General features: G+C 37.4%; 1 protein-coding gene across 2 annotated transcripts in view; it reads right to left on the bottom strand.

The window, feature by feature from the left end:
• Positions 1-4,871: 4,871 nt before the first annotated feature.
• Positions 4,872-23,077, bottom strand: part of LOC124287997 (formimidoyltransferase-cyclodeaminase-like) — a 33,250-nt gene continuing 15,044 nt past the window's right edge. The window contains exons 4-13 of one of the 2 annotated variants that reach the window (XM_046724508.1): positions 22,470-22,558; positions 20,198-20,377; positions 19,626-19,763; positions 19,086-19,217; positions 18,631-18,819; positions 17,191-17,352; positions 14,792-14,826; positions 13,233-13,380; positions 12,949-13,044; positions 4,872-12,548 (exon numbers count right to left, since the gene is read on the bottom strand). In XM_046724508.1, the coding sequence (XP_046580464.1) occupies positions 12,465-12,548; positions 12,949-13,044; positions 13,233-13,380; positions 14,792-14,826; positions 17,191-17,352; positions 18,631-18,819; positions 19,086-19,217; positions 19,626-19,763; positions 20,198-20,377; positions 22,470-22,558 (1,253 nt within the window). In that variant the 3' untranslated portion in view covers positions 4,872-12,464. Of the gene's footprint in view, positions 12,549-12,948; positions 13,045-13,232; positions 13,381-14,781; positions 14,827-17,190; positions 17,353-18,630; positions 18,820-19,085; positions 19,218-19,625; positions 19,764-20,197; positions 20,378-22,469; positions 22,559-23,077 lie in introns of those variants that run through there. The other variant, XM_046724507.1, reaches the window with a different exon arrangement.

Below are 23,077 nucleotides of genomic sequence, written 5' to 3'. Positions count from 1 at the left end.
GAAGGGGGGTGCACATAAATCATGAAGTCCAAAGGTTAGGGGAAATGCTCCTCATGGAAAAAAATCGAGGGAGAAGGGGGTGGGAGGGGGATAGACACCCCCGCACGGCGCTCTTGACGGTGCTCTTCCCTTAATCGTGGCAGGATCCGATGATCATTGTCCTTATCTTGCATTTTAAACATGACTTACTTATTTTGTAAGCATGGAATGCATTGTAAAAATAGGTTTTCTTCAGTATCAGCGTGCATTTGATGCATTTGATAGTGCTCGCGTCCCTTAGTTGAGTCAGGATCTGATGGTCAGGGAATAAAGATCAGATTATGACTTCTACATGTAAACATGTTACATTTTTCTTTCAATATTACACCAAATCTTTCAAACACTTGACGGCGCTGGCATCTGTTAGTCGTGTCGTGGATTAATTTAATAAATATATTTAATAAATCGTTGCCCAAAACATTACGGATAATCTATTACTATCCGGCAATATATATGTAACTCAATCACGGTCTTTTAATCACGATGAATCCACGGAGAAAAAGAACAGTTGTTTCGCAAATGACATACTTGTCGTCATGATAAATGCATTAAATATGCAAATAAGCCTTGCGTTTCCAATATGAAAGTAAAATTAATTTCCACGTCAGCTGGCTTGATTGATGGCTTGAGAAATAAAATGTGTTACCGTGATGTAGCCGTGAGTTTTGTTACTCCACACCTGACAACAATTAGGTGTTTGTTTTGGTAGAATGTTCGTTTGCTTGTTGTTATTCTTTCTTTGTTTAAAAGGGTTATATTTATTTATTTTTAATTTTTTATATTTTATTTAATTTTTTTATTTATCATTATTATTATTATTATTATATTTGGGGCGGTGTTAGGAGGGTTGCTTAAAATAAGAAAAAGAATTGGGAGGGGGAGTGGTGTTTTTTTTCCTGTTTTGCTGTTTCTTACATACAACATTTCATGGACCACTTTGTTAAGGCAATTTTAGAAGGCAATTTGCTGAGGGCCTGTTATGAGGTGGAATCTTCATAGGTTATTGACAACATTAAACTTGTTATTATAAATATCTAGATTACAGCAAGATTCTACATACCTACTGGACTTCATGACATGTAATATGCTAGCGGATGACATAGGTAATATTGACATTTTCAAACCTGTCTCCTGTATACTCTCATCGTATCACCGGCTAGGCTGATTTTACACCACTGTTTGTATCAGGCCATAGACATTATACCGTATTTCCTTTAATAAGTGTCGGACGCCACGAAGCGCCGGTAACGAAACAATTTACAACACAAGAAGCGCGTTACCCGTAAAGATCCGGGTGAGAATTGGTCTCCAGCGACAGATGCTTGTCGTACGAGGCTATGAACGGATCGGTTGGTCAGGCTCACTGACTCGGTTCATCAATGACCATGATGCAAATCACTGGAATGTGTGGTCCAGCCTAAATTATTTACAGACGGAATATTGCTGAGTGCAGAGTTAAACAACAGTGAGTCAGTCAGTCAGTCAGTATGGTTTAAGGCCGCTTTTAGCAATATCACTGCGGGTTAGACCAGAAATGGGCCTCTTACGACAAGCATGGGTTACTGAAGATCAATATTCTAACCCGGGCCTTCACGGGTCTTGAAGAGACCTGAGTAAATAGTTGTTTCCAAGCTAATACGAGTTTTCCAATGTTTGACACAACCGGAAATAAGAACTCAATAAGGAATATGTAGGGACCATGCTACATTCGACACATCAATATCCGACACCGTAGCCAGGACATTCTTTAGCCGGTTTTAGCCCTAGTCTTTAAGGCTTTAAGAGAAATAAATATAGTACAATAAATTACAGATATGGTTGATGTTCTCTGCATGTAAAACACAAAACCTGTATTTCTTCAGTTAACAAATGATACACACCATTTTTGTTGCAATTCATTAATCACCACATGTAAGTTGAATATAATAGACAGATATCTAGTCGAATATAATAGACAGATATCTAGTCGAATATAATAGACAGATATCTAGTCGAATACAATAGACAGATATCTAGTCGAATATAATAGATAGATATCTAGTCGAATATAATAGATAGATATCTAGTCGAATATAACAGACAGATATCTAGTCGAACATAACAGACAGATATCTAGTCGAATATAATAGACAGATATCTAGTCGAATATAATAGACCGATATCTAGTCGAATAAAATAGACAGATATCTAGGCCAAAATAATAGACAGATATCTAGTCGAATATAATAGACAGATATCTAGTCGAATATAATAGACAGATATCTAGTCGAATATAATAGACAGAGAGATATCTAGTCGAATATAACAGACAGATATCTAGTCGAATATAATAGATAGATATCTAGTCGAATATAATAGAAAGATATCTAGTCGAATATAATAGATAGATATCTAGTCGAATATAATAGACAGATATCTAGTCGAATATAATAGACAGATATCTAGTCGAATATAATAGACATATCTAGTCGAATACAATAGACAGATATCTAGTCGAATATAATAGACAGATATCTAGTCGAATACAATAGACAGATATCTAGTCGAATATAACAGACAGATATCTAGTCGAATATAATAGACAGATATCTAGTCGAATATAACAGACAGATATCTAGTCGAATATAATAGACAGATATCTAGTCGAATATAATAGACAGATATCTAGTCGCATATAATAGACAAATATCTAGTCGAATATAACAGACAGATATCTAGTCGAATTTAACAGACAGATATCTAGTCGAATATAACAGACAGATATCTAGTCGAATATAATAGACAGATATCTAGTCGAATATAACAGACAGATATCTAGTCGAATATAACAGACAGATATCTAGTCGAATATAACAGACAGATATCTAGTCGAATATAATAGACAGATATCTAGTCGAATATAATAGACAGATATCTAGTCGCATATAATAGACAAATATCTAGTCGAATATAACAGACAGATATCTAGTCGAATTTAACAGACAGATATCTAGTCGAATATAACAGACAGATATCTAGTCGAATATAATAGACAGATATCTAGTCGAATATAACAGACAGATATCTAGTCGAATATAACAGACAGATATCTAGTTGAATATAATAGACAGATATCTAGTCGAATATAATAGACAGATATCTAGTCGAATATAATAGACAAATATCTAGTCGAATATAACAGACAGATATCTAGTCGAATACAACAGACAGATATCTAGTCGAATATAACAGACAGATATCTAGTCGAATATAATAGACAGATATCTAGTCGAATATAATAGACAGATATCTAGTCGAATATAACAGACAGATATCTAGTCGAATATAACAGACAGATATCTAGTTGAATATAACAGACAGATATCTAGTCGAATATAATAGACAGATATCTAGTCGAATATAACAGATAGATATCTAGTCGAATATAATAGACAGATATCTAGTCGAATATAATAGACAGATATCTAGTCGAATATAACAGACAGATATCTAGTCGAATATAACAGACAGATATCTAGTCGAATATAATAGACAGATATCTAGTCGAATATAACAGACAGATATCTAGTCGAATATAATAGACAGATATCTAGTCGAATATAACAGACAGATATCTAGTCGAATATAATAGACAGATATCTAGTCGAATATAATAGACAGATATCTAGTCGAATATAACAGACAGATATCTAGTCGAATATAATAGACAGATATCTAGTCGAATATAATAGACAGATATCTAGTCGAATATAACAGACAGATATCTAGTCGAATATAACAGACATATCTAGTCGAATATAATAGACAGATATCTAGTCGAATATAATACAGATATCTAGTCGAATATAATAGACCGATATCTAGTCGAATATAACAGACAGATATCTAGTTGAATATAACAGACAGATATCTCGTCGAATATAATAGACAGATATCTAGTTGAATATAATAGACAGATATCTAGTCGAATATAATAGACAGAGCCCCCCTCTTTTAAAACGCCAAAAAAATCTTCAATGTGGTCTTAAGTCAATTGGTGTGTGTGTGTGTGTGTGTGTGTGTGTGTGTCGAACCCCTACTCTGGATTCGCCAATGTCAGTTGAGATATTATTCTGATTTGAATCAGGTGGAGGGGTGGAGGGGTGTTTAAAGGGCGCTGCCGAGTTGTGACTCATATTTCTTCTTGTTTAACAGTCATTGCCATGAACAAGAGTTGATCTTGGGTTCGACCCAGGCTGTGTAGGGTCGAATCATTACCCACGTCTCATTTCTGTCATTTATCAGCCCATTCCTCTAGCAAGTGGTTATATTTTATGCAGATAAACCATTGCATTTTAGTATATACTTTAATACCTGGGAGAAATGCCTAAGAAATGTTCCCGATTTTGCACCTGGTTTTGACCTTTGTTACTCATGAGATTTTCAAGTTGCAGATGCACCGGGGGCCAGTTCATAGACTTACGGTCAGCCAGAGGGACAGAGGACACCTGACATTTGTACAATTGTCTTTCAGTCAGTAGAATGTGAGCCTCCACCTCTGCCAACAGTCCTGGAGTTGATGCCTCGGTAAAGACAGCTCCTCTGGATTCCCAAACAAGGAACATATATTCTCAACAAATAAAATTAGTGATCATGAATATTTCTTGAAACTGACTGAGCACTGGTTCTTCTGTAGTCTCTCCACTGAGGGGCATATATACTGAACCTAAAAAATAGGGAACATGATTATATTTTTGTGTGAACTGAGCACATAATTTCATAAAATATCTCTCAAAACAGCTGTAACTTTTTTGTTCAGTATATATGCAGTAAAAAGAAACACAAGACGTCAGTTAAAGCAACTATAATGTAACTTTATTTGTTAACAAAAAGCATCATCATATAAAATTCAGAAAAAATCAATAATAAATTTTCATTCAGATAACAATGGGCAAATGTCGCCTGAAATATATTATCATCACAGTATTCATTGAGCAGTTTGATTGGTCAGATGATTCTTGCTCTTGATTGGATGGACAGATCACATAACCCTGTACACTGACAATCATTGGTCCAAACAGTAACAACAAAGAACATTGTGCCCGGAATATTAGCTTCAGCATTTGACAGACATTATGAAGTAGCATGATTACTGTGAACAGTGTCAACACCTTTCAGTGATCAAATAAAGACAGTGACTACTGATATGAGAGGGGAGAAAACCCTTTGATGTGTGATTCAAACAAACGTTCAGGTAGTACATATCTGTCAGTTCATTCATTCACTCTACTGAGCCTACTATTTTTAGATAACTTTCAAACGTGGAGTTTTCTTCTAAATCTTATCATAAATCTATTCTGTCCAAAAACACAGCCTATCATTTAAGAAACTCTGTTAACGTAGAGAGGTTCACGGTTTACTGTCTCTTGGCAGAGATAGCACAGGAACAGAAACATTTCAAAAAATAAAAAATCATTAGTACTTATTTGTTGGATTTGGAATTTATAAACATTTACAGAAAATTAACTAATAAAATTCAAAGAAACAGTAAGTCATTATTTTTGGATTGACCAAGTGTATTTTGAACTTGAGTTCTCGATGGTAAAACAACCAGTCAAATGCCCCTTAAAGTTCTTATGGTTCAGTTTTATAACAGCACGAATCTGCTCGCTATCCTTTCTAAATGTTACATATTACATATTTCTTTTTCTGTAGTATTCCAGTAAATAGATGGTATACATGCTGTGAAGGATCGAAAGATCTGACCCTTCATGAAATAACAGTTCAGATATTCATGGATGTACACATTGCATACTGTAGAAAAAACGTTATGGATCATGAATATATTTGGGAAATTTTTCGCAATGAAGCTCGAGCACAAATTTTCATAAAAATATGCACCAAAATATTCATGATTCCTAACTTTTTTTTCCTTCAGTATAGTATTATGAGAGGGCACAGGTACCTACTCAACTGAGAATGTAAATTGTGAGATCGGTTATACAGGAAGGCACCATGTGCAGCTATATACAAATAATTAACCGGCATTACTTCCGTTTATCACATCCCCAGGACCCTCAAACCTTAATTCTCCATTTTTATCTTTACACATATTTTTGTACATGCTAGTCTTAATCAAAACCCAATTTCAAGAAAATGCTGATAGTTTTAGCAGTTACAATATAAACCTCGAACTTGACGCTGACACAAAACTGCTTGGAACATATTGAAAAAAGAATTGACACAGGAGTATCTGAATGGTATTAATAAAGATCAAATTTTAAGGCCTGGGGTGATGTGAATCACATGGAAAAGTTGCCTTGTCTACAATATACAACAAAGGGGAGTGTTTCTCTAGTATATCAATGTTACACGCATGCACATGATTAAAGCATGGAAATGAAAAACTTATAAGCTACACACGCTTACTGAGACAATATAGATATAACATTTGGTGTATGAAGTTTGATAAGCAAAACAACTGACACTTTAAATAATTATCTGTCACATTTCAGTTCTTTGACACAGTATTTTATATAAATACACCATTAAGTGATAGAGTGAGTATGGTTTGAGACCACTTTTAGCAATATTCCTGCAACTCACCGTACCTATGTGAAGAAATGAACCTGGGTCTGAATCATGACAAGTGAACGCTTTAACCACATGGCTACACCACCATCCTTGAATATTCAGACGAGAATAAGTACAGTTGCCAAGTTAGTATAAAGAGACTATCAAGTAGATCAGTAAACTAAAAAAACATTCTTTAACAATTTAATCATAATCCGTAATAGGACATATGTACGCTTTCTGAGAGTCTGATATTTGTCCTCAATTTTCATAGTCAGGTTTAACATAACATGTTCAGTTTTGACAATGTTGCACTTACTTTAATATTAGAATATTAAGTATAACAATATAAGATCTTTCTTAAATTCCAGATCTGGGACAAAATCAGATGTTTTTCCACAATTTTCCCACCATGGGCAAGTAGTTTACAACCATGCGGGAGCTGTCTCAATCAGTTCATATACCCTTTGACAAACATGTTTTTTTTTAAAATAATGAGCACAAAGACCAAGTATACATTAAAATATGGTATAAAAGGTGACAATGATTCTCCATTCTGTAAAACATGAGTAAAACCAATAATCACAAGAAATGAAGCAGATATCATAGACAATCATTTAAAAGTTAATTCTTATATCGTACATTCTAATCCATTTTTCAAATAAGATTTTGATAATACACTTGATTTCTTTGATTCATATATGCATAAAAATATTTTACAAATGACTAGAAAAAACGTCAATTATTTCTTTGATATGGTGTCTTCATTATAGTCAGTCCAAATTGACTTTAACATATCTGTGTGTTTATGGAGTTATAAACGTAAAAACAGATGTGCATATGGTGTAAACAGCTATGTTTATTATAAAATAAATATTCTTAAGTAGCACCTTGCAAGATGTATCTTTATCAATAAAGTGTTTTTATCACTCAGCATAAATAAATGCCTTGAAGATACAGAGAAAAACAAATGAGATCTAACAATGTCAGAGTTTGTGAGTGAGTGAATATAGATTTATGCTACTTTGAATTCCAGGATATTTCATCAACACCATGGCAGGGGACACCAGAGATGGACTTCAAACATTATAACCAGATGGGGAATTGAACAAGTTTCCACCTTTGCAGAACTAGGCTTGAATTTCAGAGATTGATTCTATCTGTGCCTCCAGTGGTCATGAGTTATGTCCCTTGTATGTCTCTCATTTTGGCCAATCAGATTCTACCAGTCACAGTACTTTGGTTTGCGTCAAACGAAATAGTGGACCCTGATCAAGATGATCTGTTCAATAATCAAGACCCATAGAGCAACAAAATTGGTCTTACTTCATGAAGTATATCAGCTTACTTTCACTGAAAACATGAACAGATTTGGAAAATATCTGTTCACATCTATTATAGTTACAAAAGATTTACAAATTCTTCAATGGGCCAAAATATGCATGGCAGTTGACAAACTAAATGAGAATTTTGACTGGGCCATCCATAGACTCAATTGTCCAGCCAAATATAACTCCAACTTTTAGACCAGTTCGACAAGAGTGGAAACAGGACTTTAACAGTCAGTTATCTCCCTTGCTTCGGGATGATTTGAAATTTCCTTATGATCTCACAGGAAATTCACAAATACAGACCAAGAGATCTATTGCTTGATGACTACATACAGATTAAGTAATCATAAGGTTTTAAAAACCCAATGTTATTGCTTGAGTTCACGTTATACGTATTCATGTTGTTTTATGTACTTCAACACACAGGATGTAGTCCAAGGATAAATGGAATGATTTCACTGAGGTACACATGGTTAAGTGGTTAGTCTACATGAATACAGATAATAAATATAATGTTAGCGATTCATGCATGATAAAACCCCATGTTCTAATTTGCATATGTCATCTTCTAATATTAATCATTTCTGTTAAAAGTAGCCATGAAAATTACCATCAACCATGTAAGAAAGATTTGCTCAATATCATCACAAAAATACCCTCAAATGTACATAAGTTCCACAATATATTTAAAAAATGACTTCACCATCTGCACAAAAACAATTTTTTCAGTATTAATGACACTTAATAAAGATACTCCAATTCCACAATACACAATTTCACAGATAATACATTAAAACAGTTGTTTTCAAATTTAAGACACAGTTATAAGGTGTAGATACAAGCTGAAAATATTATACAAGACTAATCATGATAGTGATAGAAATAACAGACTTCATGAATCTCCAGTAAGGGAGCAATAATTTCCTAACACTGACAAGTGATCCCTCCCCACAGGCATGACAGCCATACACTGATCTGACCCTGATGTCTGGTCTCACACACAGACATATACCTGCCAGCCCTAGATACATTCAACATACACAAACAAAACTACAAACATTCAATATAACCATAAAAAACTGATAAGTTGTGATTTCTTATTTGATTCTTGATAAAAAGAATCCCTTCAGGCAAAGTATTGCGTGACCATGAGGTTTGTCCCCATCTATCGTATTGATATACGGATCCCTAACACATGAAACATACCTTTCTAATATTGATGCTGGTATACGCTCATATCTGATTGTCAGTTGGACACACCCCCTTCCTGTGTGCCCTCATACCTCTATAGTTCATGAGCTTATGTTTTACTTAATGACTGTGAAGATTAATTAATGACATATGTTTTATTCTGGAGTGATTCCAAATCTCATCCCTGTATCACAAGGAAAATATTCACTTTGCTCAGCCTACAACCATTGAGAATATTCAACACAACATGTTTCAGTTTCAATACCAAGCTGTGATAGAACTATTTCAGCAAATATGACAAAAGTCAAGACAGTCTAAAAGCTAAATATTACAGTCTGTCAAGAACACAAAGACACATCAAACACAACAGCAACAGGAAATAACACTTTGAAAACAGGCTCACTCTTAAAGCATTAATCACGTGAACATTCACAATTTATGCTGAAGATGCACATTTTCCCTGACTAAAGTCTAATACTAGAGCTATCTAATACTATGGAAACACAAAAGGTCACCAAGCTTACCTACTTGTAATAAGACAGTACAACACTTTGATTCTGGTATCACAGTTGGAGAGCAACAAGTCGTGGGACAGAAATTAACATGATCCCACCAGCTGGAACCAATTTGGGTAAGTGTTTCCTAACAACTCTTAGAACATTTAATTTTGGTGGTGCTCCTATAACTTGTCACAACTGGGTCTTACAGACTAACATTAGCTTTTGAAATGAACATATTTTACTGTAAAAACAGTTCTGATCATTCAAAATTATAAACTATAACAAAGAAGAGGCCAGAGGCCACATATTCTAGACTTGTACATTCTGTACTAGATATATGTATTTCAGGGTCTGTTTGGCAGACTAGAGCTAGCAGTTCCTGGTTAATTTCTATCCCTGTAAAATTAAGTTGACTTCACATCATTTAGATACGTTGACAAATTCAACAGTCCTTTCTCTTTAAGAATATTTCTGAATTTGTTTGAAGAAATATTGTAAGAAGATATGTATATACATGTATCACTCATTAAGTATCACCTTACACAATTCCAGGGTTGCCAGTTTACGTAAGTTTAATTAACTCCCAAATATATCATAGAATATGCATCAGTAATTCAAAAATGATCACACCCACAAAAACTATATGTAATTCTGGTTCAAGATCAATAAATCTAATTTTTCCACTGTATTTGTAAAGACTGCTACTGAGCATGTAACACGTACACTTGAGTAGCCACTGATGCATAGTCTAGTGATACAGTGACAGAATCGACACTCTCTACCAACATACAATAAGGCTGACTGACTGAGTTTGGTTTTACGCCGCTTTTAGCAATATTCCAGCAACATCACGGCGGGGGACACCAGAAATGGGCTTCACACATTGTACCCATGTGGGGATTCAAACCCGGGTCTTCGGCGTGACGAGCCAACGCTTTAACCACTAGGCCACCCCACCACCCCACATACAATAAGGAGTAGCTTTAGCAGCCCTTATTATGTATTAGTGGATTTATGAGAGACTGACAAAAATACCATGAAATGTTTTTAAAAAGCAGTTTGTAAGAAACAGTGTATAATTCCATCAAAACAAAATATTTCTTGTTACTCATAAAAGCCCCATCAGTTATCTTGTGGTATAATTTCACAAACATGCATCCATAATGGTGTGACCTAGAAGTTTGTTTACATTTATAAGTAGCAGTTATATTTACTTTTTTTTTTTTTAAGGAAGTAACCATCTACACTGAATCTGAAGACAAAATGTTTACAGCAACTAAATACAATAAAGGTCCTCATTGAATGATTACTATTGCATATGTATCATACACAGTGTTGAGCAAATGTCATGCATTCATATAACCTAATTTTTGACAATTTGTTTTAAATAACTTGACCTTTATTTTAAAACTTAATTCATAACTCTTAGCCTGACGATTTGATTTGCACTTATTAATTATGCAAGGAAAATATGCCAAAACATTTGCAAGTCAAGCCAGATTTTATGTAAATCATATATTTTGAATCTTCTTATTCAATGTTTTCACATTCAAACAACCTAAATAGTCAAAAGATTAACTTATTTCTATTATTCTACCTATTTCATGTTTGCCCGAAACAGTTCAAAACTGAAAGTGGCATCAGAAAACTTTCAAACATACTGAATGAAAGAAGGAAGAAATCATGAATTTTGGGGGGATATATTTATAGGTGAAGATGCAGGACACAATTTCAAATTTAACATATACAATTATTTCATTGTCATTAACTATGTTTGCTTAACATACTTTGAGACCAACCACAGATGAAGAATGATTTTGAAAGGTCATGAGAGTTTGACAAACATGCCAGGTCATGAGTCATGGCTCTCCCTATAAGGTAATAAATGTCACTAGACAGATATCTACTGATTGCACTTCCTGAACCTGACATGAAATCATTTCATCTGAATCATGAAATCACTCCTATCCTTACCAGCCATTTTAAACAATAACAAACATTTAAAACTTGACACCATTGACTAGGGAAGTGGTTGTATGTGACGTCATCTCCACCTGGACTATAAACTATTTGTTTGATGTATTATTGCTCTTTGGTAACACATCATCCGCAGGTATGACATAAATGCTACGAAAAAAGGATATAACTGTCATATCCAACTGACAGTAGCGGTGAACCGAGGTCAAGGGGTACAATGTATCCAGCTCCCTATGTGACAACATTAGAGAAATGGGAGAATTATGGAGGCTATTACCGTCATAGTTCATCATCAGCGTGGTACTGCTGTATAATACCTTTGTAGACAATTCTTAACATTAACATTTGATCCCTCCTCATTTGAGTGAGTGAGTTTGGTTTTACGCTGCTTTTTTGAAATTAAGAAGCATGTATTTAGTGACTGGTGGGACAGACAAGACCGTAGTCGGGTGATGTACAACTAACAATGGTACACTAAAAGTCAAATCATCAAAGCATAATAACACCTAACAAGCATCAATGGGGGAAACTTAATGTCAATTTCCGTAATTTGAGTAAAGCGACATTTCGAGTATATTCTTACCCCTTCATTAATTACCTAATGAATGTGGAAGAATAAACTCTGCAACATCGTGTTCGTCATATCAATTTCCCCTTCATGTGTATCACTTCTAAGTGCCATTCTAAGATTCTAAAGAGCATTTATTTGCTATTCTCCTCGTATCACACATAACTAATACTGATAATCCTTCCCACACTGTTGACTTCATGCATGTAACACCAACAATCTGGAATACTGCCTGAATTACAGCCATTGTGGAAACTCAGAGGTATTTCATGAAGTGTGGTGTTTATCTGTGATAAGTTGAGGTTCCTATTCTCGTTCGTCTAGAATCTTGAGAATGTCGGCACAGCCTGTCTGGGCTGTCTTCACGGCTTCATTGATTTCACTCTCAGTCTGAAAAATAGAACAGGTGTTCTTTTAAAACAGTGTCATGACACCTACCTGGATGACACCTACATGAATACACAATGACTTTGATATGTAAGGAAGGATAACAATATATGGATGAACAACTTCTTTATTACAGTAAGAGCAAAGTTGTTCATTCATATTTTGTTATCCTTCCTTATTGTTCCAACGTCTAAATGTGACTAAAAGAAGTTATACTCAGACATTTAGTCAGCAATGTACAATATCAAATTGTGTTGATATATTTGACATCAAAAGACACTCAGTGAGATTCTTTATCATTTACTCATGGGTGAAAAATACAACCTACAAAAACACCCTCTAAAACAATTCTATAATTTGCTGTTGTTCTAAATCCCACTCCCAGGAAGAGGCGATGTCTTACCTTTTCTCTGTACACATCATCCTTGATGTCCTTCAGGTTTGTCTTAACGTTATAGTAGGCTCCCCACACACCTGTCTCTAGGGCTCGCACACCCACCTACAATAGATAAACAATGCAGTTTTACTGAGGATTAATCATAGAATTAAAGCCCTAATATTTTCAAAGTTTCTCATAAATTCTTAATGTTTCTCATAAACTTCATCATACTTAACCCAATCTTTACTGGATATAGAACAGTGGAGATAAGATGTGAGGACTGTAGTAGCTATTGGGCTAAGTAATACCTGTAGGTCTGACTTGCAGTTGATGTTTCCGATCTTGGCGATCTCGGTGAGATGAGGCCACAGAGAGTTGACGATCCGTGCAACACACAGCGGCACCTGGACTGCAGTCAGCAGGCCGCGCTGCATGGCGATCTCACGACTGCAATACAAGCAGCATGATAATATCACAACTAGAGATGGAGTGACTGTATCTTGCCTTGAACTGGTGTTTACAACACTGTAGCCATCTTGTATCATGGGTCAGTGAAAGTGAGTTTGGCAAAGTTTGAAGATAAAAACAGGAATGTCTCTAAGGCATGGATTCATCACTTTAAATCCTATGTGTCAGTCATTTTTATTGCTTATGACAAAACATATTTTGAGTGGCATAAAAAGCCATCTTAAGGAACACAAATGTTTGCTACTGTATTGGGGAGACAAGCAAAGTGTTTCAAGTTTTGTTTGTTTGTTTTCTTGATCAGAAAAAAAATAAGTACCCTCACTACTCTAATATAAGACCATAATATCAACAAAAGTCCAGACAAGATACACTGACTGACTGTCCAGACAAGCCCTCACATACAACCCGGTCTTCGCGCGGCGAGCCAACGCTTTAACCACTGGCAACTGCCCCCTCACATACACACGGGCAAGAACGTCACTGTATGAAAGAAATAATCCTGAACCTTGAATCTCCAATAACTCAATGAAATTAGGAAAGCTTTGTTGTTGGGCATAACAGTGACTGAACATACATATGTCACCCAGTGTTGGTTCAAATGTTGGAGACCGCCTCCGTGGTGTAGTGGTTAGAGCGTCCGCCTGAGAGCGGAAGGTCGCGGGTTCGATCCCCGACTGCGTCATACCAAAAGACGTTAAAATATGGTACTTGTTGGTCCCTGCCTGGCGCTCGGCATTAATGGGTACAACAAGGACTGGTCGGCTTGGAGTCAGTATAATGTGTCTGAGTGGGGTATTCATGCTTCACTGCATGGTATCTCTGTGGGCTAGCACTATAAAACCAGCTTCAGTCTGGGCTAGTACAAGCAGCCGCACATACACATACACACGCATGCACGTCGTCATATGAGCTGAAATATTCATGCACGCGCTAAACCATACCTCACCTCAAATGTTGGAATAACATTAACTATATCTCTAGGGTGGGTCAATCACCGCACAACAACTACCCAATTTCAGGTAGCAGTTGTCTCCTCTTTGAACCTTCCAGTAACTCTGTAACATGTTGGAATCAACCATATATGACCTGGAACATATAAAACTGAATTCATAAAACCAGAGTATTACTCAATCATCATCCCATGATGGGTTCATAATGTTGGAACTACCTTCTTCTGTCTTACTACAGGTAGAAAACAGTAAAGTGAGAAAGCACGCTCTCCTGAACTTTTTAACACTTCCAGTAACTGATTCTGTTGGTCATGTAAACTTCATAATTTTCAATGTACCCCGCTTACTCAGAACATTTCAATGTACCCCGCTTCGTAATGGCAACCCATTTGGTAATCAGTAATTCATCCCATGATGGGATTCATAATGTTGGACTTACAGTTGAAGAATCTTCTTCTGTCTTATGGGATAGTTTGACAGCCAGCTGTAAAAAAACATCCGGTAAGATAATACGCTGTTCAGAAAGCATGTTTAGCAGTTACAACAATGAACTATTTAGACAAATATTAGCAGTGTAACAATACCCGGATATGTATACAATGCATAAACAGCCCCTGCCTTGTTATTCATATGATACAGTACATTAAAACTGGTACTTGTGTAAAATCAGGAGGGGCGGTGGGGTTAAAGCATTTGCTCGTCACGCCGAGACCTGGGTTTGATTCCCCATATGGGTATAATTTGTGAAACCCATTTCAGGTGTCCCCTGCCGGGATATTGCTGAGATATTGCTAAAAGCGTCGCAAAACTAGACTCACTCACACACACTCTTAAATATCTGTAAGAAGAAAGAACATATACCTGAAACAGAAGTACTGTGTCGGGATATACATCGTATATCCCATAGTATGGAGAAAGTGTTGTAAAATAACCACACCTCCTCACACACCTCACCAATATCGACAACTCACTCAAAATACATACAACAAAGAATACTTGTTTGGTTATGATAACAAATCCTCTTGCACACACCCCAACCATAATGTTCCAGTATGACATGCAAAGTAAGAGTAGTCTCCCTTTGTTGTATTGTTAGGTTTCAGAAGTCAGACCATTGGCTCCATGGTGTGAGTCTGTGACAAATACTGAATGAATCCAGACTTACTGACTGACTGAGTTTGGTTTTATGCCGCTTTTAGCAATATTCCAGCAACATTACGGCGGGGGACACCAGAAATGGGCTTCACACATTGTACCCATGTGGGGATTCAAACCCGGGTCTTCGGCGTGACAAGCCAACACTTTAACCACACCCCACCAGCCCCTGAATGAATCCAGTTTATGTGCACTTGATAATGAAAGTAATGATTGGCTTCATAAAGTATAGTAACTTTCTGCAAAGAAAGAAAAGACTTGTGAAAGAGAAAATTATAGTTCTTTAAAGCATTTATAGATGTAGTTGAATGCCAAACTCAGCAAAGTTCCAGCTATGACAGTTGCCTTTAAGAAATCGACTCGGTGTCAGAGGTGAGGTGAGGTGAAATTGGGTTTAACATCGTGCTTGAGAATATTTCACTCATATGACGACATGCATGCGTGTGTATGTGTATGTGCGGCTGCTTGTACTAGCCCAGACTTAAGCTGGTTTTATAGTGCGAGCTCACTGAGATACCATGTCGCAGTGAAGCATGAATACCCCACTCAGACACATTATACTGACTCCAAGCCGACCAGTCCTTGTTGTACCCAGTAATGCCGAACGCCAGGCAGGGACCAACAAGTACCATATTTTAACGTCTTTTGGTATGATGCGGTCGGGGATCGAACCAGCGACCTTCCGCTCTCCGGGCGGACGCTCTAACCACTACACCACGGAGGCGGTCCGATTCAGGGTCAGAAAATCCAGTGATCAACAATCAACATTGTGAACAATGATCTGTAACATCAGGGCACAACAACTCTCTAATGACCAAGTCACCAAGTCTGAACATTCTCTCCATTTTGTCTCCTCTTTTGACCAGCACTTTTGACCAGTCAAAAACGTTTGATGTTCATGTTAACTTGTTAAAGAAATGCATGTCAAATGTAATCCCACACTATTTGGCAGACATCAGATCAGGACATACAAAGCCACCTTGTAACAGATTTCAAAAAGCTTTTAAGGAGTGAGTGAGTGGGTATGGTTTTACACCGCTTTTAGCAATATTCCAGCAATATCACGGCGGGGGACACCAGAAATGGGCTTCACACATTGTACCCATGTGGGGAATTGAACCCGGGTCTTCGGCGTGACGAGTTATTAAGGAAGAGCCAGTGCATTTTTTCTTCATGAAAACAACTTTCATATTATCTCTATGAAGTCATTTTCAAAATATTGTGCTAGCCTACATTTTCACTTGCACCAAACCAAATCAAAAACATGTTGTTGGCGTGATGAGCGAACGCTTTCACCACTAGGCTACCCCACCGCCCCAGCTGGTTATGACAGACCACTACTTGGATTAGGCTGGTATGCTCAGAGTCTTTGTGGAATATATGTCAACCTTCATTTCCTCACAATATCAATCAAGAGATTGTTTGGCCCAAATTATCATCATCATCATCATCATCATCATCATCATCATCATCATCATCATCATCATCATCATCAAAAGGCCAATGTCATACAGCTGGAATATTGCAAAATGAGGCAAAATACAACTAACCCCTCACCCCTCACCTTTACACAGAGACGGACAGACATGCACGCACCAATACACACACACATATTTATAGGACGCCACTGCCACATTCACTGTCCAAGAAACTGAAGGATAGAACTATTATTGTGCTTTTAAGAGTCACTGACCATGTATTCACTGAAAGCGCCAGCGTCAGCATCGATGAAGGGGATGAGATCCTTCATGGCGGTGTACACAGGAGGGATAACTTTCCTCATCTGAGGGTCAAGGTCGGCAAACTTGCGGTTCCCATACGTCAAGAATCCAACCATAGCACCTAGGGCTGCTCCCTGGGTCAGACACAAAGATCTGGTTTAAGTTAGCAGACAGACGTGGTATGAACATTAAGGCCTTATGCAAAAGTTTTGCAATATCAAAATATGAGACACTGAAATGACTCTATATATAATGTACCCACGGTAGAAATCAAATCCTGATCTTCGAGATGGCTGACCCGCCTCTGGGAACGGTGACTAACCACCATTGTTACAGAGACAAGAGAGCAGGGCTCCAGATAATTTTTCAACATCAGGGGTACCTATGTACTCCTTATGTTTTCAATATAGGAGTACTGGAAAAACTTAAGAGTACATTTAGAGTACAGAATGGAATTTAATGGAGTATCAGTAATCTTGTGTTTCGTTTCATCAAACCGAAACAAGTCTCATTAACCTATTCAGACAATGACCTACTTTTCAGCCGATCCGAATTTTCTCGTGTGATAGTGAAAATAGACATCACAAACAACTATGGTTACACTGAATTCCAATTCCTTGTTTCATAAGAAAATGGTATTTACAAATGAATTTTAATTTTAAACTTTAATAACATCGTATTTCTATATTTTAATGGTAAGGTGTAGGCAGCACGACCTTAAATAAGATGTCACAGACTGACCCAGTTTGATTAGGTCATAAATGGTTCAAAATGCATCTGGCTCACTGGTTACACCTGTTATGTGTTTTTTGCACTTATTCAGTGTAGTTCTGTAACGCACAATGTGATTGATATAATATCAAGTCCATACCAGACCGTCAAACTTTTCTAGCGGCAGAGCCTCGTTTTGAGATTTCCACGATTTCCAGGTTTCTGTTTGTCAGTGCTCGCAGTACGACAGAGCACGCTGCACGACATGTTTGCAAGGATTATAAGGAGCGTCGTGTTGCAATATTCAAGCGCTTAGATGTATCAAATAACACTAATTAATATTTATGCATCCAGTTAAATGAATTGGTCTCAAAATTCTGGACTGGTTATTGTACTAAGTTGCGCAATAGGACAGAACCCAGTCAACAGGAAACGAGACTGTTGTGTAATCAATGTTTTGACTTGATATGCACCACAACATTGCTACACTTGTGTAAACAGGTAGAAAAACAATAAAACAAAACTTTTTCAGATAAACACGTCTGTAAATGATTCTAAGACCGTACACCATTGCTGTGGTGCGTATCTGCTACATTTTCTAAATTATTCCCTACTGTATCTTGCATATATTTTATCCGTACATACGCCGATACGGCCCTTATCTGGAGCCCTGAGAGAGGGAGATTTATCCATGTACTCACCACAGAGGCACAAAGAGCCGCCACAGACCCACCCCCCGGTGACGGGGACCGAGAACCGACTGTCATGACAAAGTCCTTCACGTCCATGCTAACCAGTGGTCCATCCTCGTCACCCCTGATCATATACTCAATGATTCTCTCCTTGGGACTGAAGGCACCGAGAGAGTTCAGTCCAAGTCTGTTGATAACCTGAAATAAGAGTAAAGAAACAATATAATACCCCACTCAGGCACATACTGACTCCAAGGTCCAGGCCTTTGTACCCCAATAACTATCCCCTAGCAGGAAATCTGTTGGCATGAAACAAAAAAAGAGAATGACCAACCATCCTTCAGCTTTAATGACATAGACTCTACTTGTCAGTTAAGCAAAGAGTCACGTAAATGAGAACATACAAATATCAGAAAGTTTCACACTCAATCCTAAATAAAGACTGCATACAATGGAGATCTTACCAGCCTTAGCTTCTGGTCCTCCTCCAGTATAAACAAGTTCTCCTTCTCCATGTAGTAGTCGGCCACCATGAGCAGCGCCTGCAGGGGGACGATGCCCACTATCTGTGAGCCCACCACTGCCAGGTTCAGCTCCTGTCAATGCCAGTATCATCGTGGGGCTATCAGTACCAGTTCAGGGGCTGGTATTCAACATTCATACTATATCATAAATATCATTCATACTATATCATAAATATCATTCATACTATATCATAAATATCATTCATACTTTATCATAAATATCCTTTTATTAATTTTTCATCATACTTTTACAAATTTCACTTTGAGGATTTATTTGATCCGCTATACTTTATGCAGAATAGTATCATCAACATTGTATTGCAAGACTTGGTGTATTATGAATGAGTGAGTGAGTGAGTGAGTGAGTTTAGTTTTATGCCGCTTTTAGCAATAGCAATATTCCAGCAATATCACGGCAGGGGAGGTGTATAATGACAACCTTATGGTGAAGTAAAATGGCTTTATCGATTATCCACTTACATCAGCATCTTTGGCACATTCCTCGTAGGCGGTATGGACAGGAGTCTTCTCGTAGTCGGTGAGATTCATGGAGACCTGTGCCATATTGGCTTCCTCCATGTACCAACCTATAGCCTGGACGTCACTCAGACGGCCTGGCTGAAATATAACATTGTTCTCCAATATCACACAGATTGCACTGCAGGTGATTACTTGGATATCATGGTGTCTGCTGATGTTGGGGGAAAGCCCAACGGGACACAGGTCATGGGCTTTTGAGAAACCATTATTTAAATGACGAATTCTGGTCTATTGTCCTCTGGTGAAAATTTCGCTGTTACCCAAAATCATGGTGAAATATCAGCCTCTGGTTTAACTCCCCAAAGTTAACAGTACACTGGTCATGCCTGTTCTTCAAAACTATTGTGATGCTAGTTCAGAAAAATTACTTCTTCCTTTCACAGAGAAAAATATCAGTTTGGAACTTAGAGTTGACCGAAAATATATTTATCTCAATCAAAATCCCTTCACACTAAAAATCCCCTAATGGCTGATTCATTACTCCAAAAGAGTCTCAAATCTGCTGGCCTCACCTGATCTTTTCCCCGGCCCTGTTCCCGCACATTGAGGGCAATCCTGTGGGCCTGCTCCTTGGTACCAAGCAGGTTGATGTTGTATGCAATGAGGAACTTCCTGGCACCAACAGCAGTGGCACCCCAAGACGGGACAAAATCTGCAGGACCAAAATCAGGCTTCCACACCGGGTCCTGAAGCTGTGGACACACAAGAGTTCACATTCATGACTTAGATTGTGCATGGACCCGTGAAGATCTAGGTTAGAATTGTTCTTCAGCAACCCATGCTTGTCGCAAGAGGTGAGGGGCGGTGGAGTAGCCTAGTGGTTAAAGCGTCCGCTTGTCACACCGAAGACCTGGGTTCAATTCCCCACATGGGTACAATGTGTGATGCCTATTTCTGGTGTCCCCCGCCGTGATATTGCTGGAATATTGCTAACAGCAGCGTAAAACTAAACTCACTCACTCACTCGTAAGAGGTGACTAACAGGATCGGTCGTCAGACTTGCTGACTTAGTGGACACATGTCATCGCTTCCCAATGGCATAAATCGATACTCATGCTGTTGATCACTGGTTTATCTGGTCCAGACTTGATTATTTACAGACCGATGCCATATTTCTGGAATATTGCTGAGGGCGGCGTAAAACTTAGCTCGCACGCTCACTCACTCAGAATGTGCACGAGAAATTTATTCCGTAACTGGTCGTGGAATACGAGATTATAGAGTGAAGCTGTGACACTTGAAATACATGCTTCATCAGACCACCAATATCATATGAAATAGATCTGTCATTTGATATCCTCACTGTATGTCACTGTAAAAGTAAGTCGGTTAATATTTTCTATTGCCAAGCAGCAGATGCTTCCTATAATATATGTAAATGTAGTTGGTTGCTGGGATAACACCATATGCTACTAATGGTACCTGTGTTGGACCAATATAACCAGAGGGAACTCTAGTATCACACTGACACATTTCTTGCAACCAGGTTTGAATAGATTTGACCTGAGTCAACCAATGATAATAATAATGGAAAGCAACTTTTTGGAAACAATACAAAATGGCTGCCAGGAGAATGAGAAACACAACCACCATGTGTGCTGCCATATGACATCAGTGTTCACGAATAGCGTCTGACCCTCTGACAAATCCGGCAGATTCGCCAGCCGTCCGATAGGAGTGTACAACCTGCCGGCCCCATTGTCTGACTGTATATTTCACAATGACTTTCACTGAATTTGTTATATATATGACATTTGCCACTTGTTTGCTGTTTATAAATCTTATGTTTGTTAATAATTTCAATGCCATTTATAAGGAATATTAAATCTGAAATGTGTGTTTAATTTTATTCTATGGGTCCCGTGCATTTTCAATGGGTCAGACAGACATCTGAAACTACAGGACCCAATGTCCTGTTACTTTGAAACACCATTTGTGAACACTGATATGACACAACTACCTGTATTCGAGGTTAAAATGTGTTCTTGGCCTGAAAAAGCTGCCCCTCTACCTATATAATGCAGGTAAACCAACAAGAATGTTCAAACAAAACATCCTCAAAATCGCATTATTGATTCTAAAGTAAGTAAATCAACAACAAAAGTTAAATTTCTGGTACACATATCAGAATCCGTTTCAAAATGCTTTTATTCTTGGCCGAATCAATAAATGAAACTATTTTGCTTTAACAATAACGTTAACCAGTGTACCACACCCAGGAGTTTCAGGTGGCATCTACAACTAAAGCATGATAAACATCAATCAGCATGTGCTACCATCGTCATTCAGGAATTAATTTGATCAGAGTCTGTGTTTACTATCCTGAACAGATTTCATTCAAATCAAGCACAAATATTTCCGAAGACTATGAACACAGTGTAATTAATCAAATAAAGCATATGGACACATGCATAGCATTGGGAAAATAAAACGGCACGATGTACAGTGTTTGATAGTGAGGTATTATCAGGGGTGGAAATAACCCATTGCCCGACGTCCGAGTGAGTGTTTTTTTCTGTCGGGCAAGCAAATTTGTATGTCACACTGTACTGGTGTTCAATTGACTTTCCAATGTAAATGATGTTGTTTATTTAAAAAATCAACAAGAAAACGGCCGGTACAGTGGAAAAATTATCAGGGCAAGTGATTTTACATGTGCCACTGTACTGAAGTACACTAGCAATTTTAAAGTTATTTTCACCCATGATTATGGGTTGAAACCAAACAGTAAATGTAATCTGGCTTAGCAATACAAGGCATTGATCATGTGCATGTGTTGCATACCTTATTAATGAGTCCCTCATACTCCCCTGATCTTATGTCAGGCAGCTTCTTCCTCTTGTCCTCTGTGGCTGCCTCACCATACAGATATACTGAAACAATCAACTTACATCACAATGGGTCATCGGTGTATAACAACAGTTATGACCACAAAAAAATATCCTGACTTGGCCATCAAATTATAACAACAATGACACAAACTCATGATTGGTCACAAGTAGATAACTACAATAACGACAGAAGAGGAAACTAGGTCACTAGCAGATATTAACAATAACAGAAGAGGAAAATAGGTCACTAGCAGATAATAACAATAATGACAGAAGAAACTAGGTCACTAGCAGATAATAACAATAACGACAGAAGAGGAAACTAGGTCACTAGCAGATATTAACAATAACAGAAGAGGAAACTAGGTCACTAGCAGATAACAATGACAGAAGAAGAAACTAGGTCACTAGCAGATAATAACAATAACGACAGAAGAGGAAACTAGGTCACTAGCAGATATTAACAATAACAGAAGAGGAAACTAGGTCACTAGCAGATAATAACAATAATGACAGAAGAAGAAACTAGGTCACTAGCAGATAATAACAATAACGACAGAA

The sequence above is a fragment of the Haliotis rubra genome, unplaced genomic scaffold (assembly GCF_003918875.1).
Source record: "Haliotis rubra isolate DU_JTF1 unplaced genomic scaffold, ASM391887v1 Scf41, whole genome shotgun sequence".
In the NCBI taxonomy this organism is placed as follows: domain Eukaryota; kingdom Metazoa; phylum Mollusca; class Gastropoda; order Lepetellida; family Haliotidae; genus Haliotis; species Haliotis rubra.
The sequence above is the reverse complement of the archived record's forward strand: the minus strand, read 5'-3'. Positions and strand labels throughout refer to the sequence as shown.